Below are 19,205 nucleotides of genomic sequence, written 5' to 3'. Positions count from 1 at the left end.
GTTAACATCTGCAGTTGCCATTACATTTGCTACCAAATATTCTTCCAAATTTAATTTTTCCTGTGGTGTTTCAATATTAAGTTTGTCCTGTACTACCCCCGGGTTTTTACCGAGCACAATTATTCTAATTCTGTACATTGCATTTAGGGGAGTAGGGTGGTCATTAAGTCCTCCCCGACTTCTAATTAAAGAAAAAAAACTTTCAAGACTATCTTGATTAAGTCTGTGAGTGACTATATAAGATATATTATATTTATCTTTCAAATCTTCAAAAAGTAATTGAGTAGATTTTATGGAAATCAAAATTCCTTTTTGAAATGTTTGTAAAGTATTTTTGCCTGCACATCTCATTGAATATATTACCTTATACATTTTATCCAAACAATTATTCTGGTCTTCTAAATTTAAGCCATAAGGCTTTTTGGTGCACAAAGTTTCAGATGGTGTATACGAATTCATTATGTCAAACCAGTTACTTACAACTTCAATAAAGTGACCAGTATTTTCCGATAATACCTGATTTAAACCTGGTTTATAATGGATCAAAGCTGTAGCAACACTATGGGAGAGTAATTGTGCGGCTAATCCGACATTTTGTCTCTCGGCCTTTACACATTCCAAATGTTTCTGTGATAATCTATGACAAACTGAAATTTCTGTATTAGTTACTTTAAGTAACTCTTTTAATGGTGTTGCATTTATCATACAACCGTCTGAAAGAATAAATCCTGTGTCTAAAAGCCAATTTCGAATTAGTTTAAGAAGATGTGGGGCATCTGCCAAAAAATAAATTTTTTCTTTTGTGTTAGGATGTAGAAAATATGTTTTGTCAATAGTTATACCCAACTTCTTCCATAACCCAACATTACCACCACCACAATCAGATACACAGGCAACCACATTATATGAATTTTCATATAAAATAGATATAGCTTCAGACAGAATTTCCGGTGTAATTAATTGATCAAAATTGACATATATTGGTTGTTTCCAATTCTTAAAGATGCCTCTCACCATGATTACTTGCATTTGACTGTGGGGCCCTATGACTTGATCGTTTTTTTTATCATACTCATAAGCTGATAATATCTTCATTTCATCAAATTGAATAATACACAATAATTCAATACTATTTAAATTTAGCGCTGCTATTTTCATTATTCTAATAACGTCAACCAAAATACCCTGACGGAAATTTAATCTGGAAGCCCATTTAACTAAAGTTGATACATGTGGCAATGGATAGTTCAATTTGTTTCTTAGATAAATGTAACACCTTTTACTAAGATATCGTAATGTAAAAGCTTTTGAAATATCTTCTGTGCTCCAAATCACTTTTTTTTTCTTTTTAGTTATTAATTGTAATTGTGTTTGACTGAACACTATTTTTAAAGATTCATTTAAGATATGAGTTTGCGAAGCTTGTTCCCCAAATTTTTGAGAAAGAATATTACATTTTTTGTTCAAAGTATTAATACGATTTTTTTGAAATCTATTGAATTGAGATAAATGTTTATACTTTGTTTTCAATTTGTCATGGTCGTTAAGTAATTGTTGGTACTTATGTTCAATTGATTCATTAATTAAAGTAGGCAACTCTTCGTGTACTTTATCTTCATCTTCTTTTGCTATATCTTTATTCTCTTGAGTTGGTAACATTAAACTTTGAACAATAGTTGCATTTTCACGCATATTTGCACGTACTTGTCTAGATGATAATGTATTAGTTAACACATTTGGTAAATATTTCTCTTTTAAATGTTGTGTTGGAATAGCTAAACAAAAAAAAAAAAATTAAATTAAGGTTAATAATTGTAAAGAAATAAAATATTATAATAAATAATTGATACCATTTTGTTTTAATTTTCTTTTTATTTTGATGTTCATTAATTGGCTTCTCAAATCAACTTCAAAATCGTTTTCCAAAAAATGTACACTACAAATTGTACTGGTCTTATGATTCCACTTATCTTTTCTACGGCAGGCATTAATCCAAACATGGCATAGTTTTTGATCTTTTGGAAATGTATGATAAGATATGTTAGAATTTTTTTTTTTTGTTTCCTGTAAACTATTTGAGCAAACAGCAACAGCACATCTAGTTCCTGGCATCTAATTAACAATATAATTATCAGTAATTTATTAATTGTTAACATTTTATTTTTTAATAATTTATATAGGTATCAATTCAGGAACCTTATTACTTAATGTGCAAGTATAATAATTAACACATATTTAAAAACAAGATTGATCCATAAATTACTATAATATAATTCTTTACAGTTTACATAGATATGTAAAGTAATTATAAATGTAAGTAATAACTTCAAAGATAGATTATAGATTTATTATTTAAACTTCTACAGTACATTGTAATTTGTAACAACTAATATTCTAATATTGTACAATTACTTACTTTAACGTTCAATTAATTGTTTTATTCTTCTTTGCAATAAGTCGACAAGTAGACGGAAACAATGTTAAAAAAAAAAAAATAGTTGGTAAACACTAAACAATGATAGAGTTTTGGCGCATTACTGCATTAGCGGGCTAGCGGCTGGATTGCGGAGGTCTATTCTGACGTCACGCTCTTTGAAACCACGCCCCCCAAACAACACAATGCTTCGACCGTATATCTATTATCCGTGGTCTTAGAAGACCGTGAATGCAATTCTATATAGTCATGGTATCAAATGATTGGTTACGGGTTTGGTTGATTGGTTGGTAATTCAGTGATTATTGACTAAAAACTCGGTTATAGGTATATTTTCAACTGTGACCAAAAGTAAAAAGGTACAAGACAATTGACGTGAATAGACAATACTACAATAGTGATAAACTTAAAACTGATCACTATGATAATATGATAATAAGATTAAGATATATTAACATTTAAATTAAGATAATTAATTAACTAATAACTATTAAGTTAGATGTTAGATTTATAATTATTTTTATTTTAACTAGTACATCATTTTCTATGTGTACATAATTCTAAATTTTTTCCTACGTAGTTTATTAGTGTTTTAAATAACTGAACATAAAGACACATTTGAAAAATATCATGGTAAGAAGTGTTTTGATATTTAAATGACATTTTTTTATCACAATAAATTCCAGTGTGAAGATGAATGGTCAGATATTGAAATACGATTTGAAAAAGAAGGCATTGACTATAGCCGTTTGAAGACTGAGGAGAAATTGATTCATGTTTGGAGATGGTTAGTTGATGCTGATATTAATTTACAGAATGCAAGGAAAATGATTGAAAAACTTCGTTTAAAGCAGAATGAAGAATTGGAGGTAAGTTTTGTTATATTTTATGTTTTAAATTTCATAAACAATAACTAATGATTACTAGGATATGGAAAATTATATGGTTCATGTACGAGTACTTGCTGATAAACGAATTGATGATATGGAAAAAACAATGTCCATTTTTGCAGAGCAAGTTGCAAGGCTTGAATGTGAATTAAATAGTTTAGAGTCGATAGATGGTGATAATGTCTGTGAAAAGGTAAGATGCAAATAAATGTTGTTATATGATAAATAACTTATTGTTAGAACTTTTAACTTTGCATGGCATTTTAAAAATAAAATAAGTATAGGTTCAAAGTAAATATTATCAATACATTTTTCTCACCATTCATATATTTGATTTTCAATGCAAATAACTAGGGAATGAACATGGTTAATAAATAAGATTTTTTTAATTTTCAAGTTTTAATGTAAAAAATTAAAACTGAAATGTCATTGGAAAGTAAGTTTTAAAATAAAATGTTTATTATCAATACTTCTTGTCTTTTTAGGTTTCAAATTTGATTCTTAGTTACACATCTCTTGTAAACGAAGTAAATGTGTTAAAAAAATTTAGAAGTTTTGATGCCAATGGAATATGTAAAGAATCTGATGATGTTTTAATAATTGAAATGATTAAAGTAAACATCTAACATTATACACCAATTATAACATAAAAAATAAGTTTATATTTTTAATAAGTTATTACTTTTAGATTTCTGCTGAAAAAGAGTCTTTAAAACGACAAGTTAAAGAATTGGAAGAACGGATAAGTGTCTATGAACTGGCTAAAACAGAATATAACACTCAACTGATATCTATGGAGGTATTATTTTTGTATATTAATTTTAACTTATTAATACCTAATCTTATTCCTATTAGATACAGAAGAATTTATTTAAAAATAATTTACAACTATTTTTTTTTAATACTTAAAACACAATTTAAAACTAAAACATAGCTTATTAATTATTATACTAAATGTATAAACAATTAATTATAAAAAAAAATGTTTTGTATACAAATTTAACTTTTTCATTAATTATTTTTTATTGAATATGCACTCTTAGCTATCAGAAAGTTCAAACAAAATTGATGGGAAAGATTCTCTATTAGGTAATTGATATTTTCTCTAGATATGCCTTTGCAATTACTATCCTGTGATGACGATGAGTTATAATAACTATTGACAGTTTTATATTTTAATAGTTGCTAATTTTGACTTCTAAGTAAATTGAATATAAACATTTTTGTTTATGTAATAAGAGATTAATTAAATTAGGTATTCATTAAAGTTTGGAAGTTGACAAGTTCTTTTCATCATTTAATTTTGTGAACTAAAATAATGTTATTAAAAACCAAATATCTTTTCATCAAATAAAAATGTAAACATTGATGTGTTGAAAGAATAATAAAAATGTTTAATTATATATTTTAGATAAATTTTATTAAAAATGAAAAAATAATCAACTTCTGAACAATAAATTTTAATTTTAATCTAATTTTGTTGTGCATGACAAGTGATAATTTTCAAGTTTATTATGTTTGAAATATGAGCATGAATATTTTTGTATAACTATTAAGTATTGAAAATATTTTTAACTGTTTATAAATAATGAACTGAAATACATGATACAAGCTTATTGGAAGTAATGTCTTTCAATTTGTGCTTGGTATTTAAATTATGTAACTACATAATATGTGAATGCTTTTTCTTAAGTAACGTATGATAAATGATCAAATTAGCAAGAGTTTTAAATAAGTAACTAATCCTTTTTTTATGTTCTACAATTCCTTATTTATACTTAATAAGCTTCTTTGAACAATATAATATCCAGTACATGGATATTATTGAACCCTGAATGAAGCATTATTGAATAATGAAATGCACGAACTAAAAAAAACACCCCTAGAGAATATATTATTATTATGTGTGATAAAATATTTAATTAATACTGAATGTTAGTATTTATATTAAATAACATTTATTAAGCATGTAATTTTTAAATTTTAAGTAGTTTATAAAAATAATTATTATTTTTAACATGATTTAAGTTTAAAAGTATTACTTATTTGACTAAATTATGTGCTACTGATATTTATATTTGAATTTAGTTTTTAAAGAAAATTAATGAAAAATCTTTAATTTTATATTTTTAATTAATTTTATTTAGATAATTCATTATCTTGGAACAGAAATATAACAAACGATGATACATCAAGTATAAGTATTCAGTTATTTAGGTAATTAATTATTATATAAGTTTTTTTTTCAGTTTTATTTAATAATTTTGTATTTTTAGTGATAGAACCAAATCAGCTAATCATTTTTGTAATGATTTCACACAAGAAGAAAAGAATGATAATCAAAAACAAAATGTTAATGAAATAACAAGAACTTTTGGGTATATAGTTTAATTTTTTTAGATTGCTTTATTTTTAATAATTATTATTTAAAAAATTATGAAAATTATCCAAAAATATGTTCAGTTTAGATTAGAAGTATCCTTAAATTAACCTTCCTTAAAAATAAGGATTATAAATATTTATTAATTGTTTATGAAAATTATAGTCCAGATTCAACACCACCAAGTCTTTTATTTAGTGAATCAGCAACTCCACGACAAATTTCAACTATTTTAACAGATGGAATGATAAATAACCAATCAGATGAACTAAAAAAAATTAAAGTATTATAAGTTTTTAATAATTAATAGGATACAGCATATAACAATTTATAAAATAATAACAAAATTAAAATAGTTAAAATATTTCTTTTTTTCAATAATTTAGAGTTAAATTAGTTCTTATTATATTAATTATGTAAATAACTATTTAAGGCGGAGTTAGATGTGCATAAGACCTTGGTGTCATCTCTTGGTGAAAAATATAATGCACTGGCACTTAAACATTTACAGTACAAATCAAAAAGAAAAATGCAAATTGAAGCTTTAAAGTAAGTAATAAACAGTCCAGAATTATCTAATTTTCTTGTAAATATATTTATATTTTATGTTTAATAATTAACTTTTATTTGTCAGAGGTAATTTAGAAGCTAGTCAGTGTCAAATGGAGTCGCTTAAGACACAATTAAGCATACAAAAACGCAGATTAAAGACAGAAGAAGAATTTCGCAAACAAGTAGAAACAGATTATAGATTATTGCAAGATGAAAAACAAAATATTGATTTTCGGTAGAAATAAACTCCAATTTTATTTTTTATTATATCTAAAGTTATATATTTTGGTTTTTTAGAATTGCAATGTCAGAAAATGAGCTACGAAATATGACAAGACACCTTAGTGTATTGCACAAAAAAGTGGCTATGTTAGAGAGTGCTAATGCTGATTTATTGTCAAAATATTTACAACTTGTCTATAAAAATTCACATATACCAAAAAGCACTACATGTGATTGCATTTTAACAGCTACGTCCGATGATAAATAAAATTTACTGCTGGTCACATTTTCATTTTAATGTAATTCTTTAAATTTTCAAATTTTTTGTAAGAATTACAGAGGAGAAAATTCTTTTGACTATTTAAAACAATTTGACTTTCATTATAAATTTATTCAAATGTTATTTTATTACACACTTTAAAAAATATAATATTTAATTATAAATATATTATACACTTTAAATAATAATATGTTTGTTTTACTACACTTAAAATTTAAAAGCTTACATTACTTATTAATTGAGTGTTATTCATGTAATTAAGTCCTTCCATTAATATTGTGCCAAATAATAAAAATATTTTCAAAAATAAAATATTGATTTTTTTCAAACGTTAAGTTTGTTGTTATCTGTTGTTGCTTCTGCTACACTATACACCCCTTTGAGAAGTTTTCCTTGATTCTGTGATGGTTCTTTTGGTGGAAGATAAGGACCACGATCACCAGCATACACATAACTAAACGTGATAAAGTTAAGGTATTCTTTTTAATATATGTATAAATATTGTAATAATTTAAAAAAAAATCTTTAAATAACAAAATAGTACTTCTTTTACAATATTACTATGTTATAAATGTTGTAATATAAATAACAAATATTATAAAAACTTGGGTATTTAAAGGATACGGCAGTCGAAGTACCCAATAAGTACTCTGTGTAAGTTCAATAGGTGTATCAAATCCCGTTACAAATATTGGACCACCATTTTCATCAGGTTGCACCATGGGATTTAAAGTTATATGAACAGGTGCTTTAGGAGTTACAACGTGGATTCTCATTAACTGAGCCATTAAAGGAGCTGAGCTGTAAAATAAATAACATTTTATCTTCAAATCAAATTTTCATACAAGTTGAACAAAATATTTAATACAATATAAGTTGGAGTTAATATATGTATTACCTGCAAGGGCACGGGAAGTACAATGGCATATCTGAATTAGAGACCTTATTTCCATTTTCTTTTACGATACCACTACCTGCAGTAGTTAATATCTTGTCAGGTGCTGAACACATAAATCGATGTCCTCTTGGGCATTCATATTCAACTCCAATGAAAATTTTAACAGAAAATTCTATATCAACAATTGTGTTATTTAATTTTTTGATTTGTAATACTAAAATGATTTAACACAATTGCTTTATAATATCACCTCGAGAACCTTTAGTTTTCCGCCCTCGCTGAATAGGAGATGAATTAATTTTGTTTCTATCAGAATTCCAGTATCGATCTCTAGGATGATGTTCTAATCGAACAGTAACATCCCAAGGTAGAAGATAAGCTGTAGAATTTAAAAATCCAGGATGTTGTGTTTCTTGAAGTCCTATATTATGTGAATACAAACAAGACGAGCCTAGACATACTAAAGACCAAGATGGAAACTGAGGCAATAAACTATTAGGCGATTCGGTATGCAACATGCCTGGCAAGTATTCTGTCGTGCTTGGTTGTCGAACTAATGATTTTTCTGAAAAGATAAATGTATGATAAATATTAGTAGTCAATAAATCAATTAATAATTTATCAATATTACCTTTTGTGTCACCATCTGTATCAGTTACTCTAATAACAATCTGATTTCCTGAGATAGTGTCTTCATTCTTTTGCATATTTATCAACTCAACAGAAGTAAGACCCTGTCTATCAGGAAGTTCCCTATTTCGAGATGTTTCGCCCAAAATTTCATTTATTGGATCTACAGAATGACAACTGGCAAAAACTCCTATTCATAAAATGTATATTTCAGCACGTTAGGTATTATAATATTTTATATAAAATAATAAAACAGTTTAGGAATACTTTAAAAATAAAAAAAATAAAACGTTTATTTACCTCCTAAACTTAATACTTGAGTATGGCCCATTTGAGTTGGAGTGTGTAATAAACCGGCACTGTTTTTTCTACCAGCAATCACAGGAGGCTTTGCAAATAATTGTGCCGCTCTACACAAAATTTAATCAACATAGATAATGGTTAATGCACAAGTTTACTCAAAAATCTCACCTATAGTCTTGTGTACTAGGTTGGAATACTGGAAAATTAATTCTGTCTAAACAACCACAGACACAATCATTGGCCATAATTTGATAAAAATCATAGTTTGCTGTCCTAATTGTAAATGGGTCTTCACGAGTACCTTGCTTATGACCACAGTTGCATGCTGACAAGTACATGACACTACTTGAATGTTCCATAGTAGGTAGTTCATCCTTATTAATATAACTGTAAAACCAATAAAAATTTATTTTCAACTGATGAACAACTAAAATTATTCCCAATGAAATTTATAAACATGAAAAATTATAATTAGAAAACGTTTAACATCAAGTTTTTGCTATAAATTATTTAACTCTTAACATTTAGATGTATTAATATCATTGTTATGTGTTATGTTAATCGAGTGAAAATGTCTTTGTGCATTTTTTCATGTTATATTTTTAGCAAATATTATAATAGTAGATATCTTAATATAGTCTTTACGTTAATATCCTGAAATATTAAATGTTTACCAAAAACTATTAATAAGTATAAACAATACAAAGAAATTATCATGAATACAAAAAAAACATAACTATTTACTTCTTACAAGTTTAAAATAACATGTTATTCCACACCATGCAAATAATGTATATCTTTTTACTAATTAAAAAATATTAAGCCTAATTAATAAAAAAGCAGAATAAATAAAAATAATATTTTTGGATTACTGAAGTTTTAGGTTTATTATAACAATGAATTAAAATAGTTTTATCAAACAAATAATAAATTCAATAATTAACAAATATAACAATACATCGCTATGATATGAATGACACAGTTCTGAAATCTTTTATTTCTATAAATATTAAGTTTAGTACATTCAAATTATAGACTACTTTTATTGGTCATAAATTCATACATATTTGATTTTAATATTACTTCAAATTTATAGTTTATGAACAATATTTTATTTTTTTAAAAATCCATAATTATTTAAAAGTAATGTATAAATAATATAATCAAAAAAGAGAACAAAAAGTATAATGACATTTTGTATGGAGAACCTGAGTTATCAACATCAGTATATTATTATATAATATTGTATCTCACAAATGAAACCTTTTAAGATTGCAACCCTTTATACATTTAAAAAAAAATGTTGAATCAATAATAAAAATAATATTATGCAGCGTCTACAGTGCCGAGTTTTTTCTTTAAATAAAAAAAATTTTGATACATCAAAAAATTAAAATAATACATTTTTTTTTTCTAAGTATTACAAGGGCTTAGCATCTGATTTTTGTGTCCAAAAACATATTTTTATATGAGTAACACATAATAATTTTAAAAAAAGTTAATAATTGTATTATGATGAATAGTTAATGAAATAATATATTATGGTAATAAATAAAATACACTCAAGCATTATTTGTGTAACTTATCATTCTGTGTAAGATATAGATACATTCTTCATAAGAGATAAAATAAATGGAAACTGGGAATAATTGATAATTATATTATCAGCATAGAGGAAATAAACATTTACAATAGTCCTGTTCCAAATAAACATATACATTTTGTAGCATTTCAAACATTATGTATAAAGAAATTTAAGGAGTGTACAATGTTCTAGATATGAAAATATCAATAGTTATAGTGGGAACATTTTTGAACGTTAAAATATTAAGTCTTTTATCTACAAGAATAATGTAGTTTTGAATTTTCTAAATACTTCTCATGCAAATATAAATACTAAGTAATATTAAAGAATTAATTATATTATAGCAAGCATTGTTAACCATCTTGGTTTAAATAATAAAAACTACTTGTCATCTTGCTCTGGTTCCTTGATAGGTCCATCAACAGTACCCCCTTTGTGCAAAGGCTGTGTACATGGATTTCCAGTCAATGATAGAGTTTCACACATTTGACGACCTGATTGCCAAAATTTATCACAGTCTTGAACTAAAATTTGAATATAATCATCGAGTAAAGGCCCACGGGCATGTTGAGCAAACACTGAAAGTGCTTGAGCTACCTTTAATACAGAAAATAATACACATTTTACTTAAACCCCTTAATTGTCTCTTATAAAATCATACTTTAGTGTCGTGATAGTTTCTGTTATAATGTGATGGCAAGTTTTCCTGATAGGCTGCCATGGCAATAGGCTGAACTTTACGGCAGCGTCTCTCACTAAAATTGGTATCTATATCTAAAAATGATCTTAATGTTTCCATTGCAATTTTAGCTTCTTCATCAAGGTCATTTGCCAAGACAAATAAATTGTACATTTCATTTGCTACTAGGCACCAAGTACTAAAAGCTGGAGCCTAAAGCAACAAATTTTATATACAATAATAATTATTGAAAATTCAAATATTAAATAATATACAATCACTAACAATATAATAAGGTTAAATAATATTAGTAATTATTAATAGAAAAAAAAATTAAAATAGGCATTGAGAGTAGAACAAATAAATTATAATATTTTTAATGTTACTTATACAATATTTCTTTAGATTTTATAAAGTAATAAAAGTTATCAAGTAACAACATACAGATACCTTGGTATTATCCATAGTAATCTGACATATTTTTACTACACTCAACTATAATTTTATTTTTAGATTATCACTTTAAGAATTTAGTGTAATCGAATTTTCAATAACAAAAGTTAAAAACTTTTCGGAAATATCAATTACATCTACACACATAATTCAATAAAAATATAATGAAAATTTTAATCTGTACTTAATTTCTGTTTTAATATCTAGTCTTTTTGATAAACTGGCAGTATTATGATCTTGGATTACAAGACTACTGTATATGAATACAACTAATATAGTAATATGTCTTTTGTAATAAAAATAATTAATTAGTATATCAAATTGATGTAATTTACATAAAAATTAAATATTTTTTAATAGTGAGTATAGTTTAATTCAATAGAAAGATGTGAAGAATATAAAATAAGTATAATATTACATTGACTTCAAAAACTCAAAGAAAAATAATACACAAACATAACAGATAGAAAAATAAATGGATGATCAATATAGGTTTAGAATAAGGGAGCTATTCTTTGCCATAGCCTAATTGTGGAAAAAAATTTCAGAGTAAATAAATCCATTTATAAATATTTTATAGACCTGGGTAAAAAAAGCATTTTAAAATGTGAGCTAGAAAAAGCTTTTCTAGATAATGGAAAAGATAATCAAACTTTAAAGAAGGAAGAAGTCAATACAGACAACTATTATGGAAAGAAGTGAATAGAACATATCACAAGGAATAACATCTGGATAATATTTATTAATGAAGGAAGTTGAAGACCAAAGCAGTCATATATGAAGCAAATTATGCAAGATATATATATAGAATTAAAGAAAGTTGTTATAGATGGAAAATAATGGAAAAAATTACAACATTAAATCAACTAAAAATAAATAGTTCAGTTCTACAGATAATTTTAATAAGCATTTATTTAGTTTAATTAACTTATATGTTGATAAAAAAATAAATATTTTACTACCTCAAAATAATTTGGAATTGTAATAGCATTTCTACCGATATTATCATCAAATCCTTTTTTGAATGCTACATCAATGTGGTCAAATATAAATTTTTTTATATTATGACCTGAAACAAATTTTTAATATATAAATTTAATTTAATTGCATATTATATGTTAAAGATAGTTTAATTTTATTTTTACTAACTTTTATTTAAAAAGTCTTTCTCCACATTATCTTCTTCAAGTCCACAGTCAATGAAACGATCTTTAATTTCTATAAATAATTAATTTAATATTATCTACCTGTACAATAAAATATTTCATTTATGTAGTGAATACAAACCAACAGATGAACTATTGCACAAACTTATCAGTGAGTTAGTTAAAAATTCATCCCAGTCTAAAACTTGATCAGGTGAATCATCCATAAATACATATTCTTGATTAGCTGGGATAGCAAATAAAGAATGAGTGCTGCATTTTTAAAAAGAAATACATAAATGTACAACATATATATTTTATAAAATAAATTAACTATTTTAAATACCTTATATTTGAAATAATTCGTCTTTTTCTAAGTATACAATAAATTTGGTCTTCTAAAGAATATTCAGCTTTTTTTAAACCAGGATGGCATGGCCCATTTGATTGCCTTCAAAAAAATTTTAAAATTTATTATTTCTATACATTATTATAATAACTTAAAATACTTTTTTTTTTTAAATTCATCTGGACATGTTTCATAATAAAATAATAATCTTGGTGAACACAGTCTGGTATTCTCTATCCAAGTTGTAGATATATTAGGTATTTTTGACAATGTGGATTTTATTGCGTTAAGGAATTTCGATCTAAAATTTAAAAAAATATAAGGTATAGAATATTTAAAATAAATACAATGAAATGAAATAGAAAATAAAATTTAAAAAATAATTAACCGTGAACAATCAAGAGCTTTGAAATAACTCAAGTAGCTAGTGTCAAATACAGGAACAGGATTTGTTAGTACAAGAATGTGTGAAACATTTAACAAAAACAATAATGAACATGCATAGTTGTACTTCAGTGATGACCATACTCTCAAAAAACCCTAAAAATATAAAATAAATACTTAAAAAGTTATTATTTTTATAATAAAAATTAAATTTAAAAATTTTCTTACTTTTTCTTCAATTTCTGTCGATAATTCATCAATGTTTTGTGTGATTGAATGACTATCAAAAGAACCAATTAAGTGAAGATAAACAATCCCACCTGGCTCATCATAAAAACACTCAATTGATGACTAAAAATAAACCATATAATTATTATTATATATTATTGAAATAATAAACGAGTATGTTTTTGAATTTGAAGTATTTCTTACCAATATATAAAAGTATTAATAAGTTACCTGAAGTCTTGAATTTGAAGAGGCTTGTACTAAAGGTGAATTAAATATTGGACGATCATAAAACTCATTCACAAAGCGAGCTTTGCATGATTTAGAGGCTAATGAAGATTTCCCAAATATAGAAACAATAATAGTTGGTTTGGTATTGTCTTGGATAGAACTAAAATAAAAATAATCTATATTAATAAACAAGATATAAATTATAAATTAAACATAGAAATGTACCAATAACTGAATAGTTGTTTAACTATTTCAGACTAAATTTTTAATTTTATTACCATCTTTATGAATACATTTAATTATCAAAATTTAGTTAGAATAATAACAAAAATTATTAAAATTATTTAAAACATATAGTTAAAAATTCTTAAATCATATTTTTTAATACTATTAAAACCTCAGAATTAGTGTTTGTTAAAATTTCATACAAAAACACTATGTCAAAATTCAAATAATAATAAAATATTACAAAATTATATTGATTTAATACAAAATAATAAATATGTTAAAAATATAAAAAGGTAAGTATGATTCTGCATCATTATTAATTTTGTTTTGTTTAATTACAAATTATACTTATAATAATGTATGAATTGAAATTTAGTAATGGAAACAATATTTCAATAGACTAATAATTAATAGTTATAACTTATAAGTAATAATAAATTTAAAAGAATTATCTAGTGAAGCTGTTATAAATTTGTTTTAATATATTATATACATTATAAAATTTTTACCTGATAAAATTTTCATCAAAAGGCAAAGATATTTTCTTATATTTCATATTTTGTAATATTATTTTTTTAATTTTAATATTTTCACTAAAAAAAGTACCTACGGGCTACAGTCTACTTATTACTAACTGTTAAACTTCAATAACATATAATTACAAAACCAAAAATATATTTATAGTATACAGTTTGTAATCAATGATTTAAGACGGTTTCAAAATGTGTATTGAAATGAGAATTGTGATATCCGATACGTAAAAAGTACCTATATTAACTAAACTAAAAAGGCTTACTAAGTATTAAATATACTATAAAAATATACAGTTTTGTTATTATTGTCGCGTAGGTGAAGTAGTTTTTAGATTTTGAAATTTATTGAAAATTGAAATAGATTATATTATCTGTTTTGTATACAAACATGATAAGAATATAGATAACAACTATAGAGTAGATTAAATTAAATCTTTCATGATATGACTATAGGGCATAGAGCTTATGAAAATGACGAGTTATAGAGCAAGTTGTAGACACACTAATATTGGGGTGAATGTTTTCTTGATAAAAGTGATATTTTATGCTGATTTTTCAGTAATAATTTTGATTTTCCGTTGTTGTAACTCAGGTATCAATATTCATTGCTGGTAAAATAGACGGTGAAAATCACTGAAAACTATAGGCGTAACTAGGGGTGACTTGGGGGGGCTTAGTCCCCCCAACATAAATTTTAGCCCCCCCTGTCATAATTCCTAGTCCCACACTCCCACCAATAATAGTAACATTTTTAAACTTAAATTTAAAATATCGTTTTATTTTTTTTATTAATATCTTAGAAAAATATTAATTTAAACTATATTATTGTATATAGGTCCGGTGTAAGACGTATCATGTAACATGTGTAATTTTTACTACACAAATACTCCCTACTAAGAAGTTGTCAATAAACTAAAAAATCGTTAAATTCTTTATACCTAAAATAATACTTAATAATATGTTAATACATATATAAATATTTAACCTCAATACCACTTGGTTTATTATTTGTTTTATAATTAAATATTAATTTACATTCATATTACGTGTATAATCAATGAATGTAAGGTGTTTGGGGGGTATGGGGGGGCAGAGCCTCCCACTTAATTTACTTATAATAAAAATTCTAGGGCTGAAGCCCCCCCCCTAACTTTAAGGTCTAGTTACGCCTATGTTGAAAACGTTTCGAGTTTCGGTGCCATAATCCATTATATCTTAAGTTCAGGTTCACACAGCTTACCGACGAATTAATTGTAGTTTGTTGGTCCGCTAACAATACGTAAATCGTGGAATAGATTAAATAAATAGCCAATAGGTATCTATTTTGATTTCTGAGATATTACAATTTTAATTTTTAGATGTAAATTAGGTTTATCAGGTACACGGATAATATATTATCTGTGTATCAGGTAGATATCTATAAATCTAAAATCGTGAACGCAAATCATCTATCTATTTACACGATCAAATCGTTATCAATCGTGATATTAAATATATTTTATTTTATTTATTTAAATTGCAGCGCGCCCTTCAAACTTTCCGGCGTTTACTTAGTACTCAGTCACAACATATGAGATATATCAATGATTAAACAATAAAATATGACATACCTAATGGGTGTTTAATAAATTAAAATGTTGCTCGGCTATACACAAACTTGGATATTTAATTAAAATTAATACGATAATTTTATAACATTAGCAATAAGTCAAGGTATCTATGTTTAAATCGCATTTCAGTGTCTTGAAGCAAAAAAATTGTCTTATAATATATACATGAATAATGAATAGCGAATCTGAAGCTCATTTAAGGAGGGGGCGAATTGATATTACCAGAGGATTAGAGAAAATTAAAATTTAGCAAGCCAGAAAATAAGAAGCAAAAAAAAGTCATTCAAAATATGCATTTTAATTAGCATTTATTTTGTTCATAATGTAAATTATGTAGTACAGGCCAGATAAAAAAGGCTCACGGGCCACCAATTGCCCACCCCAGTACTATACAAAAAAAGCCCAAGAGTGATCGCCAACCCCCCTTAAATCCGCCACTGATGGAATATGAATCAGGCGAGTTGAGTAAATTTTATTACAGATTATAGTAGGTATGTTACTTGTATATTATTACAGTGAAACGTAGATTGTCCGCAGTTCCCCACTAATACTGTGGCTGAAACTTGAAAGGAGTTCGGATGAGCAATTTGGACAATCAATAAACAATGAATATACCTAATATATGAATTCAAGTGTTTGAACTCAACCTACCATGGTTTTAATAATTGCATAACCTGACATTAAGCATTTTTCTCCCAAAATGAAATTAAAACTACCTATTTGAACTTCATAGTTCATACTTTACATCAAAATATTTAAAATACGTTCGTAAATCATAATTTTTATTCTCATCGATAATTATTTTCCTTGCATATAAGTATAGGTATAACAAAAATTTTAATTTTGGAAAACTGTTCTGATTTACGTATATTTGTAACTAGATTAAAAAATGATATGGAAATCCAAAAACATAACCGTTTTATAAATCATACTGTAATATATAATAATAACAAAATGTAATAATGATAATATATTAATTACAATATTAATGTATTAAGGAAAAAAGGAAAAAAAATTATTGCACAACTTTGTCAGGTGTGGGGTTCGAACCCACGCTCCCGTTTGGGAACCAGAGCTTAAATCTGGCGCCTTAGACCGCTCGGCCAACCTGACTGTTGGATGGAAGTGAGAAATTTTCAATATCTAAGTACTATTATTTATTAAACCATATTTATTTTTTTATTCTTATTTATAATTATGTATACAGGTTTAATAGAATAACTAAAAAATAATTGTTATAATTATAAACATAATTAAATAAAAAAGAAAAAAAATAACTTATGTTTTAAAATTTAATAAAAAATCTTAAGAAATCTGATAGTAGATAAACATTATCAAAATATCAACTACCTATCATGTGAATTTATGATTATTATACCATTTTTTTTACATTATTGCTATCATCAGAGGAATAACTTTTCTGAAATTATTTAGCATTAAACTTTATTAATTAGTTTTGTGGTTTTATACTTAGTGAATGACTTATAATATTTTGTGAATAGTACCTAAACAAGACAAAGGTAAGTCGAATGTTTTTATTTTTATACTCGTTTACTTACATTTAATTAATGCCATGTAATAATCTAGCAAAAATAAAATGCTTGTTCTATTCATTATATTTTTGTATTATAATATTTAGAGGTTAATGATACTGAATAATCGATAGGCTGGAAATTTCTTGATTCACAGTTAAAAGTAATATCTGATATCAATAACATATAATATCTAATTCAGTAATTGGTAATAAATTCTACTTATTTCTTTTCATATATCAATGCATAAATATATCAACTCCAATTACTTAAAAACAAAATATTGTTTACATTTTAGTAATTTTACTGTTAAAGTATGTAGATATATTATTAGTTTCACTAGATATGTATAATAGTTATATATATTGTAATTAGAGAAGCAAAATATTTGGTAATAAGCTTCAATATAAAATACATTTTACTAAGTAATTTTATTTTTTTAACAAATTAATTTTAAATATAACTAAAAAATTTTAACATTAAGCTTTTATATTTTCAATAGGTACTCAAATAAAAATTTTGAAATTAAAAATATATGTAGTATAATATATACTAATATAGAAAATTAAATCGTAATTTTATTAAACTAAGAAATAAGAATATGATACATATATTTAGCTATGGTTCATGCTAACAAAATTGTCATTATACTAAAAAACAGTCATTTAAATATGTGCATTGTTTTCTTAAATACAATTTTTAACAGAAAAATAAACAATGGTCTGAATAACCAACTTGTTATCATGAATGTATATTATTAACACATATATAATTTTTTTAGATATCATAAAATGGAATCTAAATTAGCTCAAGGCTTAAAATTATTATACATACCAAAAAAAACAAAAATTAGTTCTGGTCTTGGTGATCGGCTTCCAGAGGCATATAAGAAGTTTTATAAAGAATGGCGTCATAAGGTTCCTCAACCAGTTTACTATAAAGCTAAACCAGGAAAATGGACAAAGGACGAGAAAACTGGAGCAATTATTCCTGTTCAGAATATACCAATTCCTTTAAAGTACCCAAAAACAATGCATTCTGGTATTTGGGGAGGAGAAGCTATAGTTCAAGGCTTCAAACAAAGTGGTAAATACAAGAGTCGTGTACCACATTTTTGGACACCAACATTAAAGAAATCAGTGGTATACAGTGAGATTTTAAATTCTTACATGTCAACAATAGTGACTGAAAAAGCCCTAGATCTTATAAATAAGAATTATGGCTTAGATCATTATCTACTGAAAACAGCTGCATGTGATTTAAGAACTACTTTAAGTTTAAAAATCAAACGTCATATCTTAATGGCTCTAAGAGACAAAACATTATATAAAGATGATAGTGTCAAACAACAAGAGGTGTATGACAAATATAAACATTATTTGAATGATTATACCCATGAAGAAATTGAATGGTATGGTTTAACATTCGATGAGGCTTTACTCAAAATGCAGGATATAGACGAGTTAAATGAAAAGAAAGCTCCATTGAAAACAAAATACAGACTGGAATTAATAGAGGAGTTGAAAAATAGTGATGAAACAGTAGAAGAGAATAAGAGTTGGATAAATAAACTTAATCCTTTTAGTTAGAAATGTTATATTACAATATAGTGGTTTATTAATGATTAAAAATAATATATAATACTAAAATAAAAATAAA

General features: G+C 25.4%; 3 protein-coding genes and 1 non-coding gene across 4 annotated transcripts; 2 read left to right on the top strand and 2 right to left on the bottom strand.

Moving 5' to 3' along the window:
* The first annotated feature begins 2,883 nt into the window (after positions 1-2,883).
* On the top strand, positions 2,884-6,888 carry LOC112604224 (interaptin-like). Its single transcript, XM_025353161.1, has 12 exons — positions 2,884-3,067; positions 3,121-3,303; positions 3,362-3,517; positions 3,810-3,938; positions 4,013-4,123; positions 4,368-4,413; positions 5,472-5,541; positions 5,601-5,702; positions 5,870-5,987; positions 6,138-6,253; positions 6,339-6,491; positions 6,554-6,888. Exons 1-12 carry the CDS (start codon positions 3,065-3,067, stop codon positions 6,744-6,746), a joined length of 1,380 nt encoding a protein of 459 aa, XP_025208946.1. The 5' UTR covers positions 2,884-3,064; the 3' UTR covers positions 6,747-6,888.
* A 52-nt stretch (positions 6,889-6,940) lies between these two features.
* Positions 6,941-14,511, bottom strand: LOC112604141 (protein SMG8). The gene is made up of 18 exons (XM_025353038.1): positions 14,381-14,511; positions 13,644-13,803; positions 13,413-13,535; positions 13,189-13,340; positions 12,961-13,101; positions 12,798-12,902; positions 12,594-12,724; positions 12,456-12,524; positions 12,269-12,375; positions 10,836-11,066; positions 10,560-10,771; positions 8,758-8,976; positions 8,587-8,696; positions 8,288-8,476; positions 7,907-8,221; positions 7,657-7,828; positions 7,383-7,559; positions 6,941-7,212 (listed from the first exon to the last, which is right to left on the bottom strand). The coding sequence occupies exons 1-18, from the start codon at positions 14,425-14,427 to the stop codon at positions 7,083-7,085; spliced, it is 2,790 nt and encodes a 929-aa protein (XP_025208823.1). The 5' UTR covers positions 14,428-14,511; the 3' UTR covers positions 6,941-7,082.
* A 2,532-nt stretch (positions 14,512-17,043) lies between these two features.
* Positions 17,044-17,127, bottom strand: Trnal-uaa. The gene has a single exon. It is a non-coding gene; the product is annotated as a tRNA-Leu (tRNA).
* A 281-nt stretch (positions 17,128-17,408) lies between these two features.
* Positions 17,409-19,182, top strand: LOC112604169 (39S ribosomal protein L28, mitochondrial). The gene is made up of 2 exons (XM_025353073.1): positions 17,409-17,534; positions 18,328-19,182. Exon 2 carries the CDS (start codon positions 18,338-18,340, stop codon positions 19,133-19,135), a length of 798 nt encoding a protein of 265 aa, XP_025208858.1. The 5' UTR covers positions 17,409-17,534; positions 18,328-18,337; the 3' UTR covers positions 19,136-19,182.
* The last annotated feature ends 23 nt before the right edge of the window (positions 19,183-19,205 follow it).

The sequence above is a fragment of the Melanaphis sacchari genome, unplaced genomic scaffold, assembly GCF_002803265.2.
Source record: "Melanaphis sacchari strain LSU unplaced genomic scaffold, SCAv2.0 Contig11_pilon_pilon, whole genome shotgun sequence".
NCBI lineage: Eukaryota > Metazoa > Arthropoda > Insecta > Hemiptera > Aphididae > Melanaphis > Melanaphis sacchari.
This window is presented reverse-complemented; position numbering and strand designations above follow the sequence as displayed.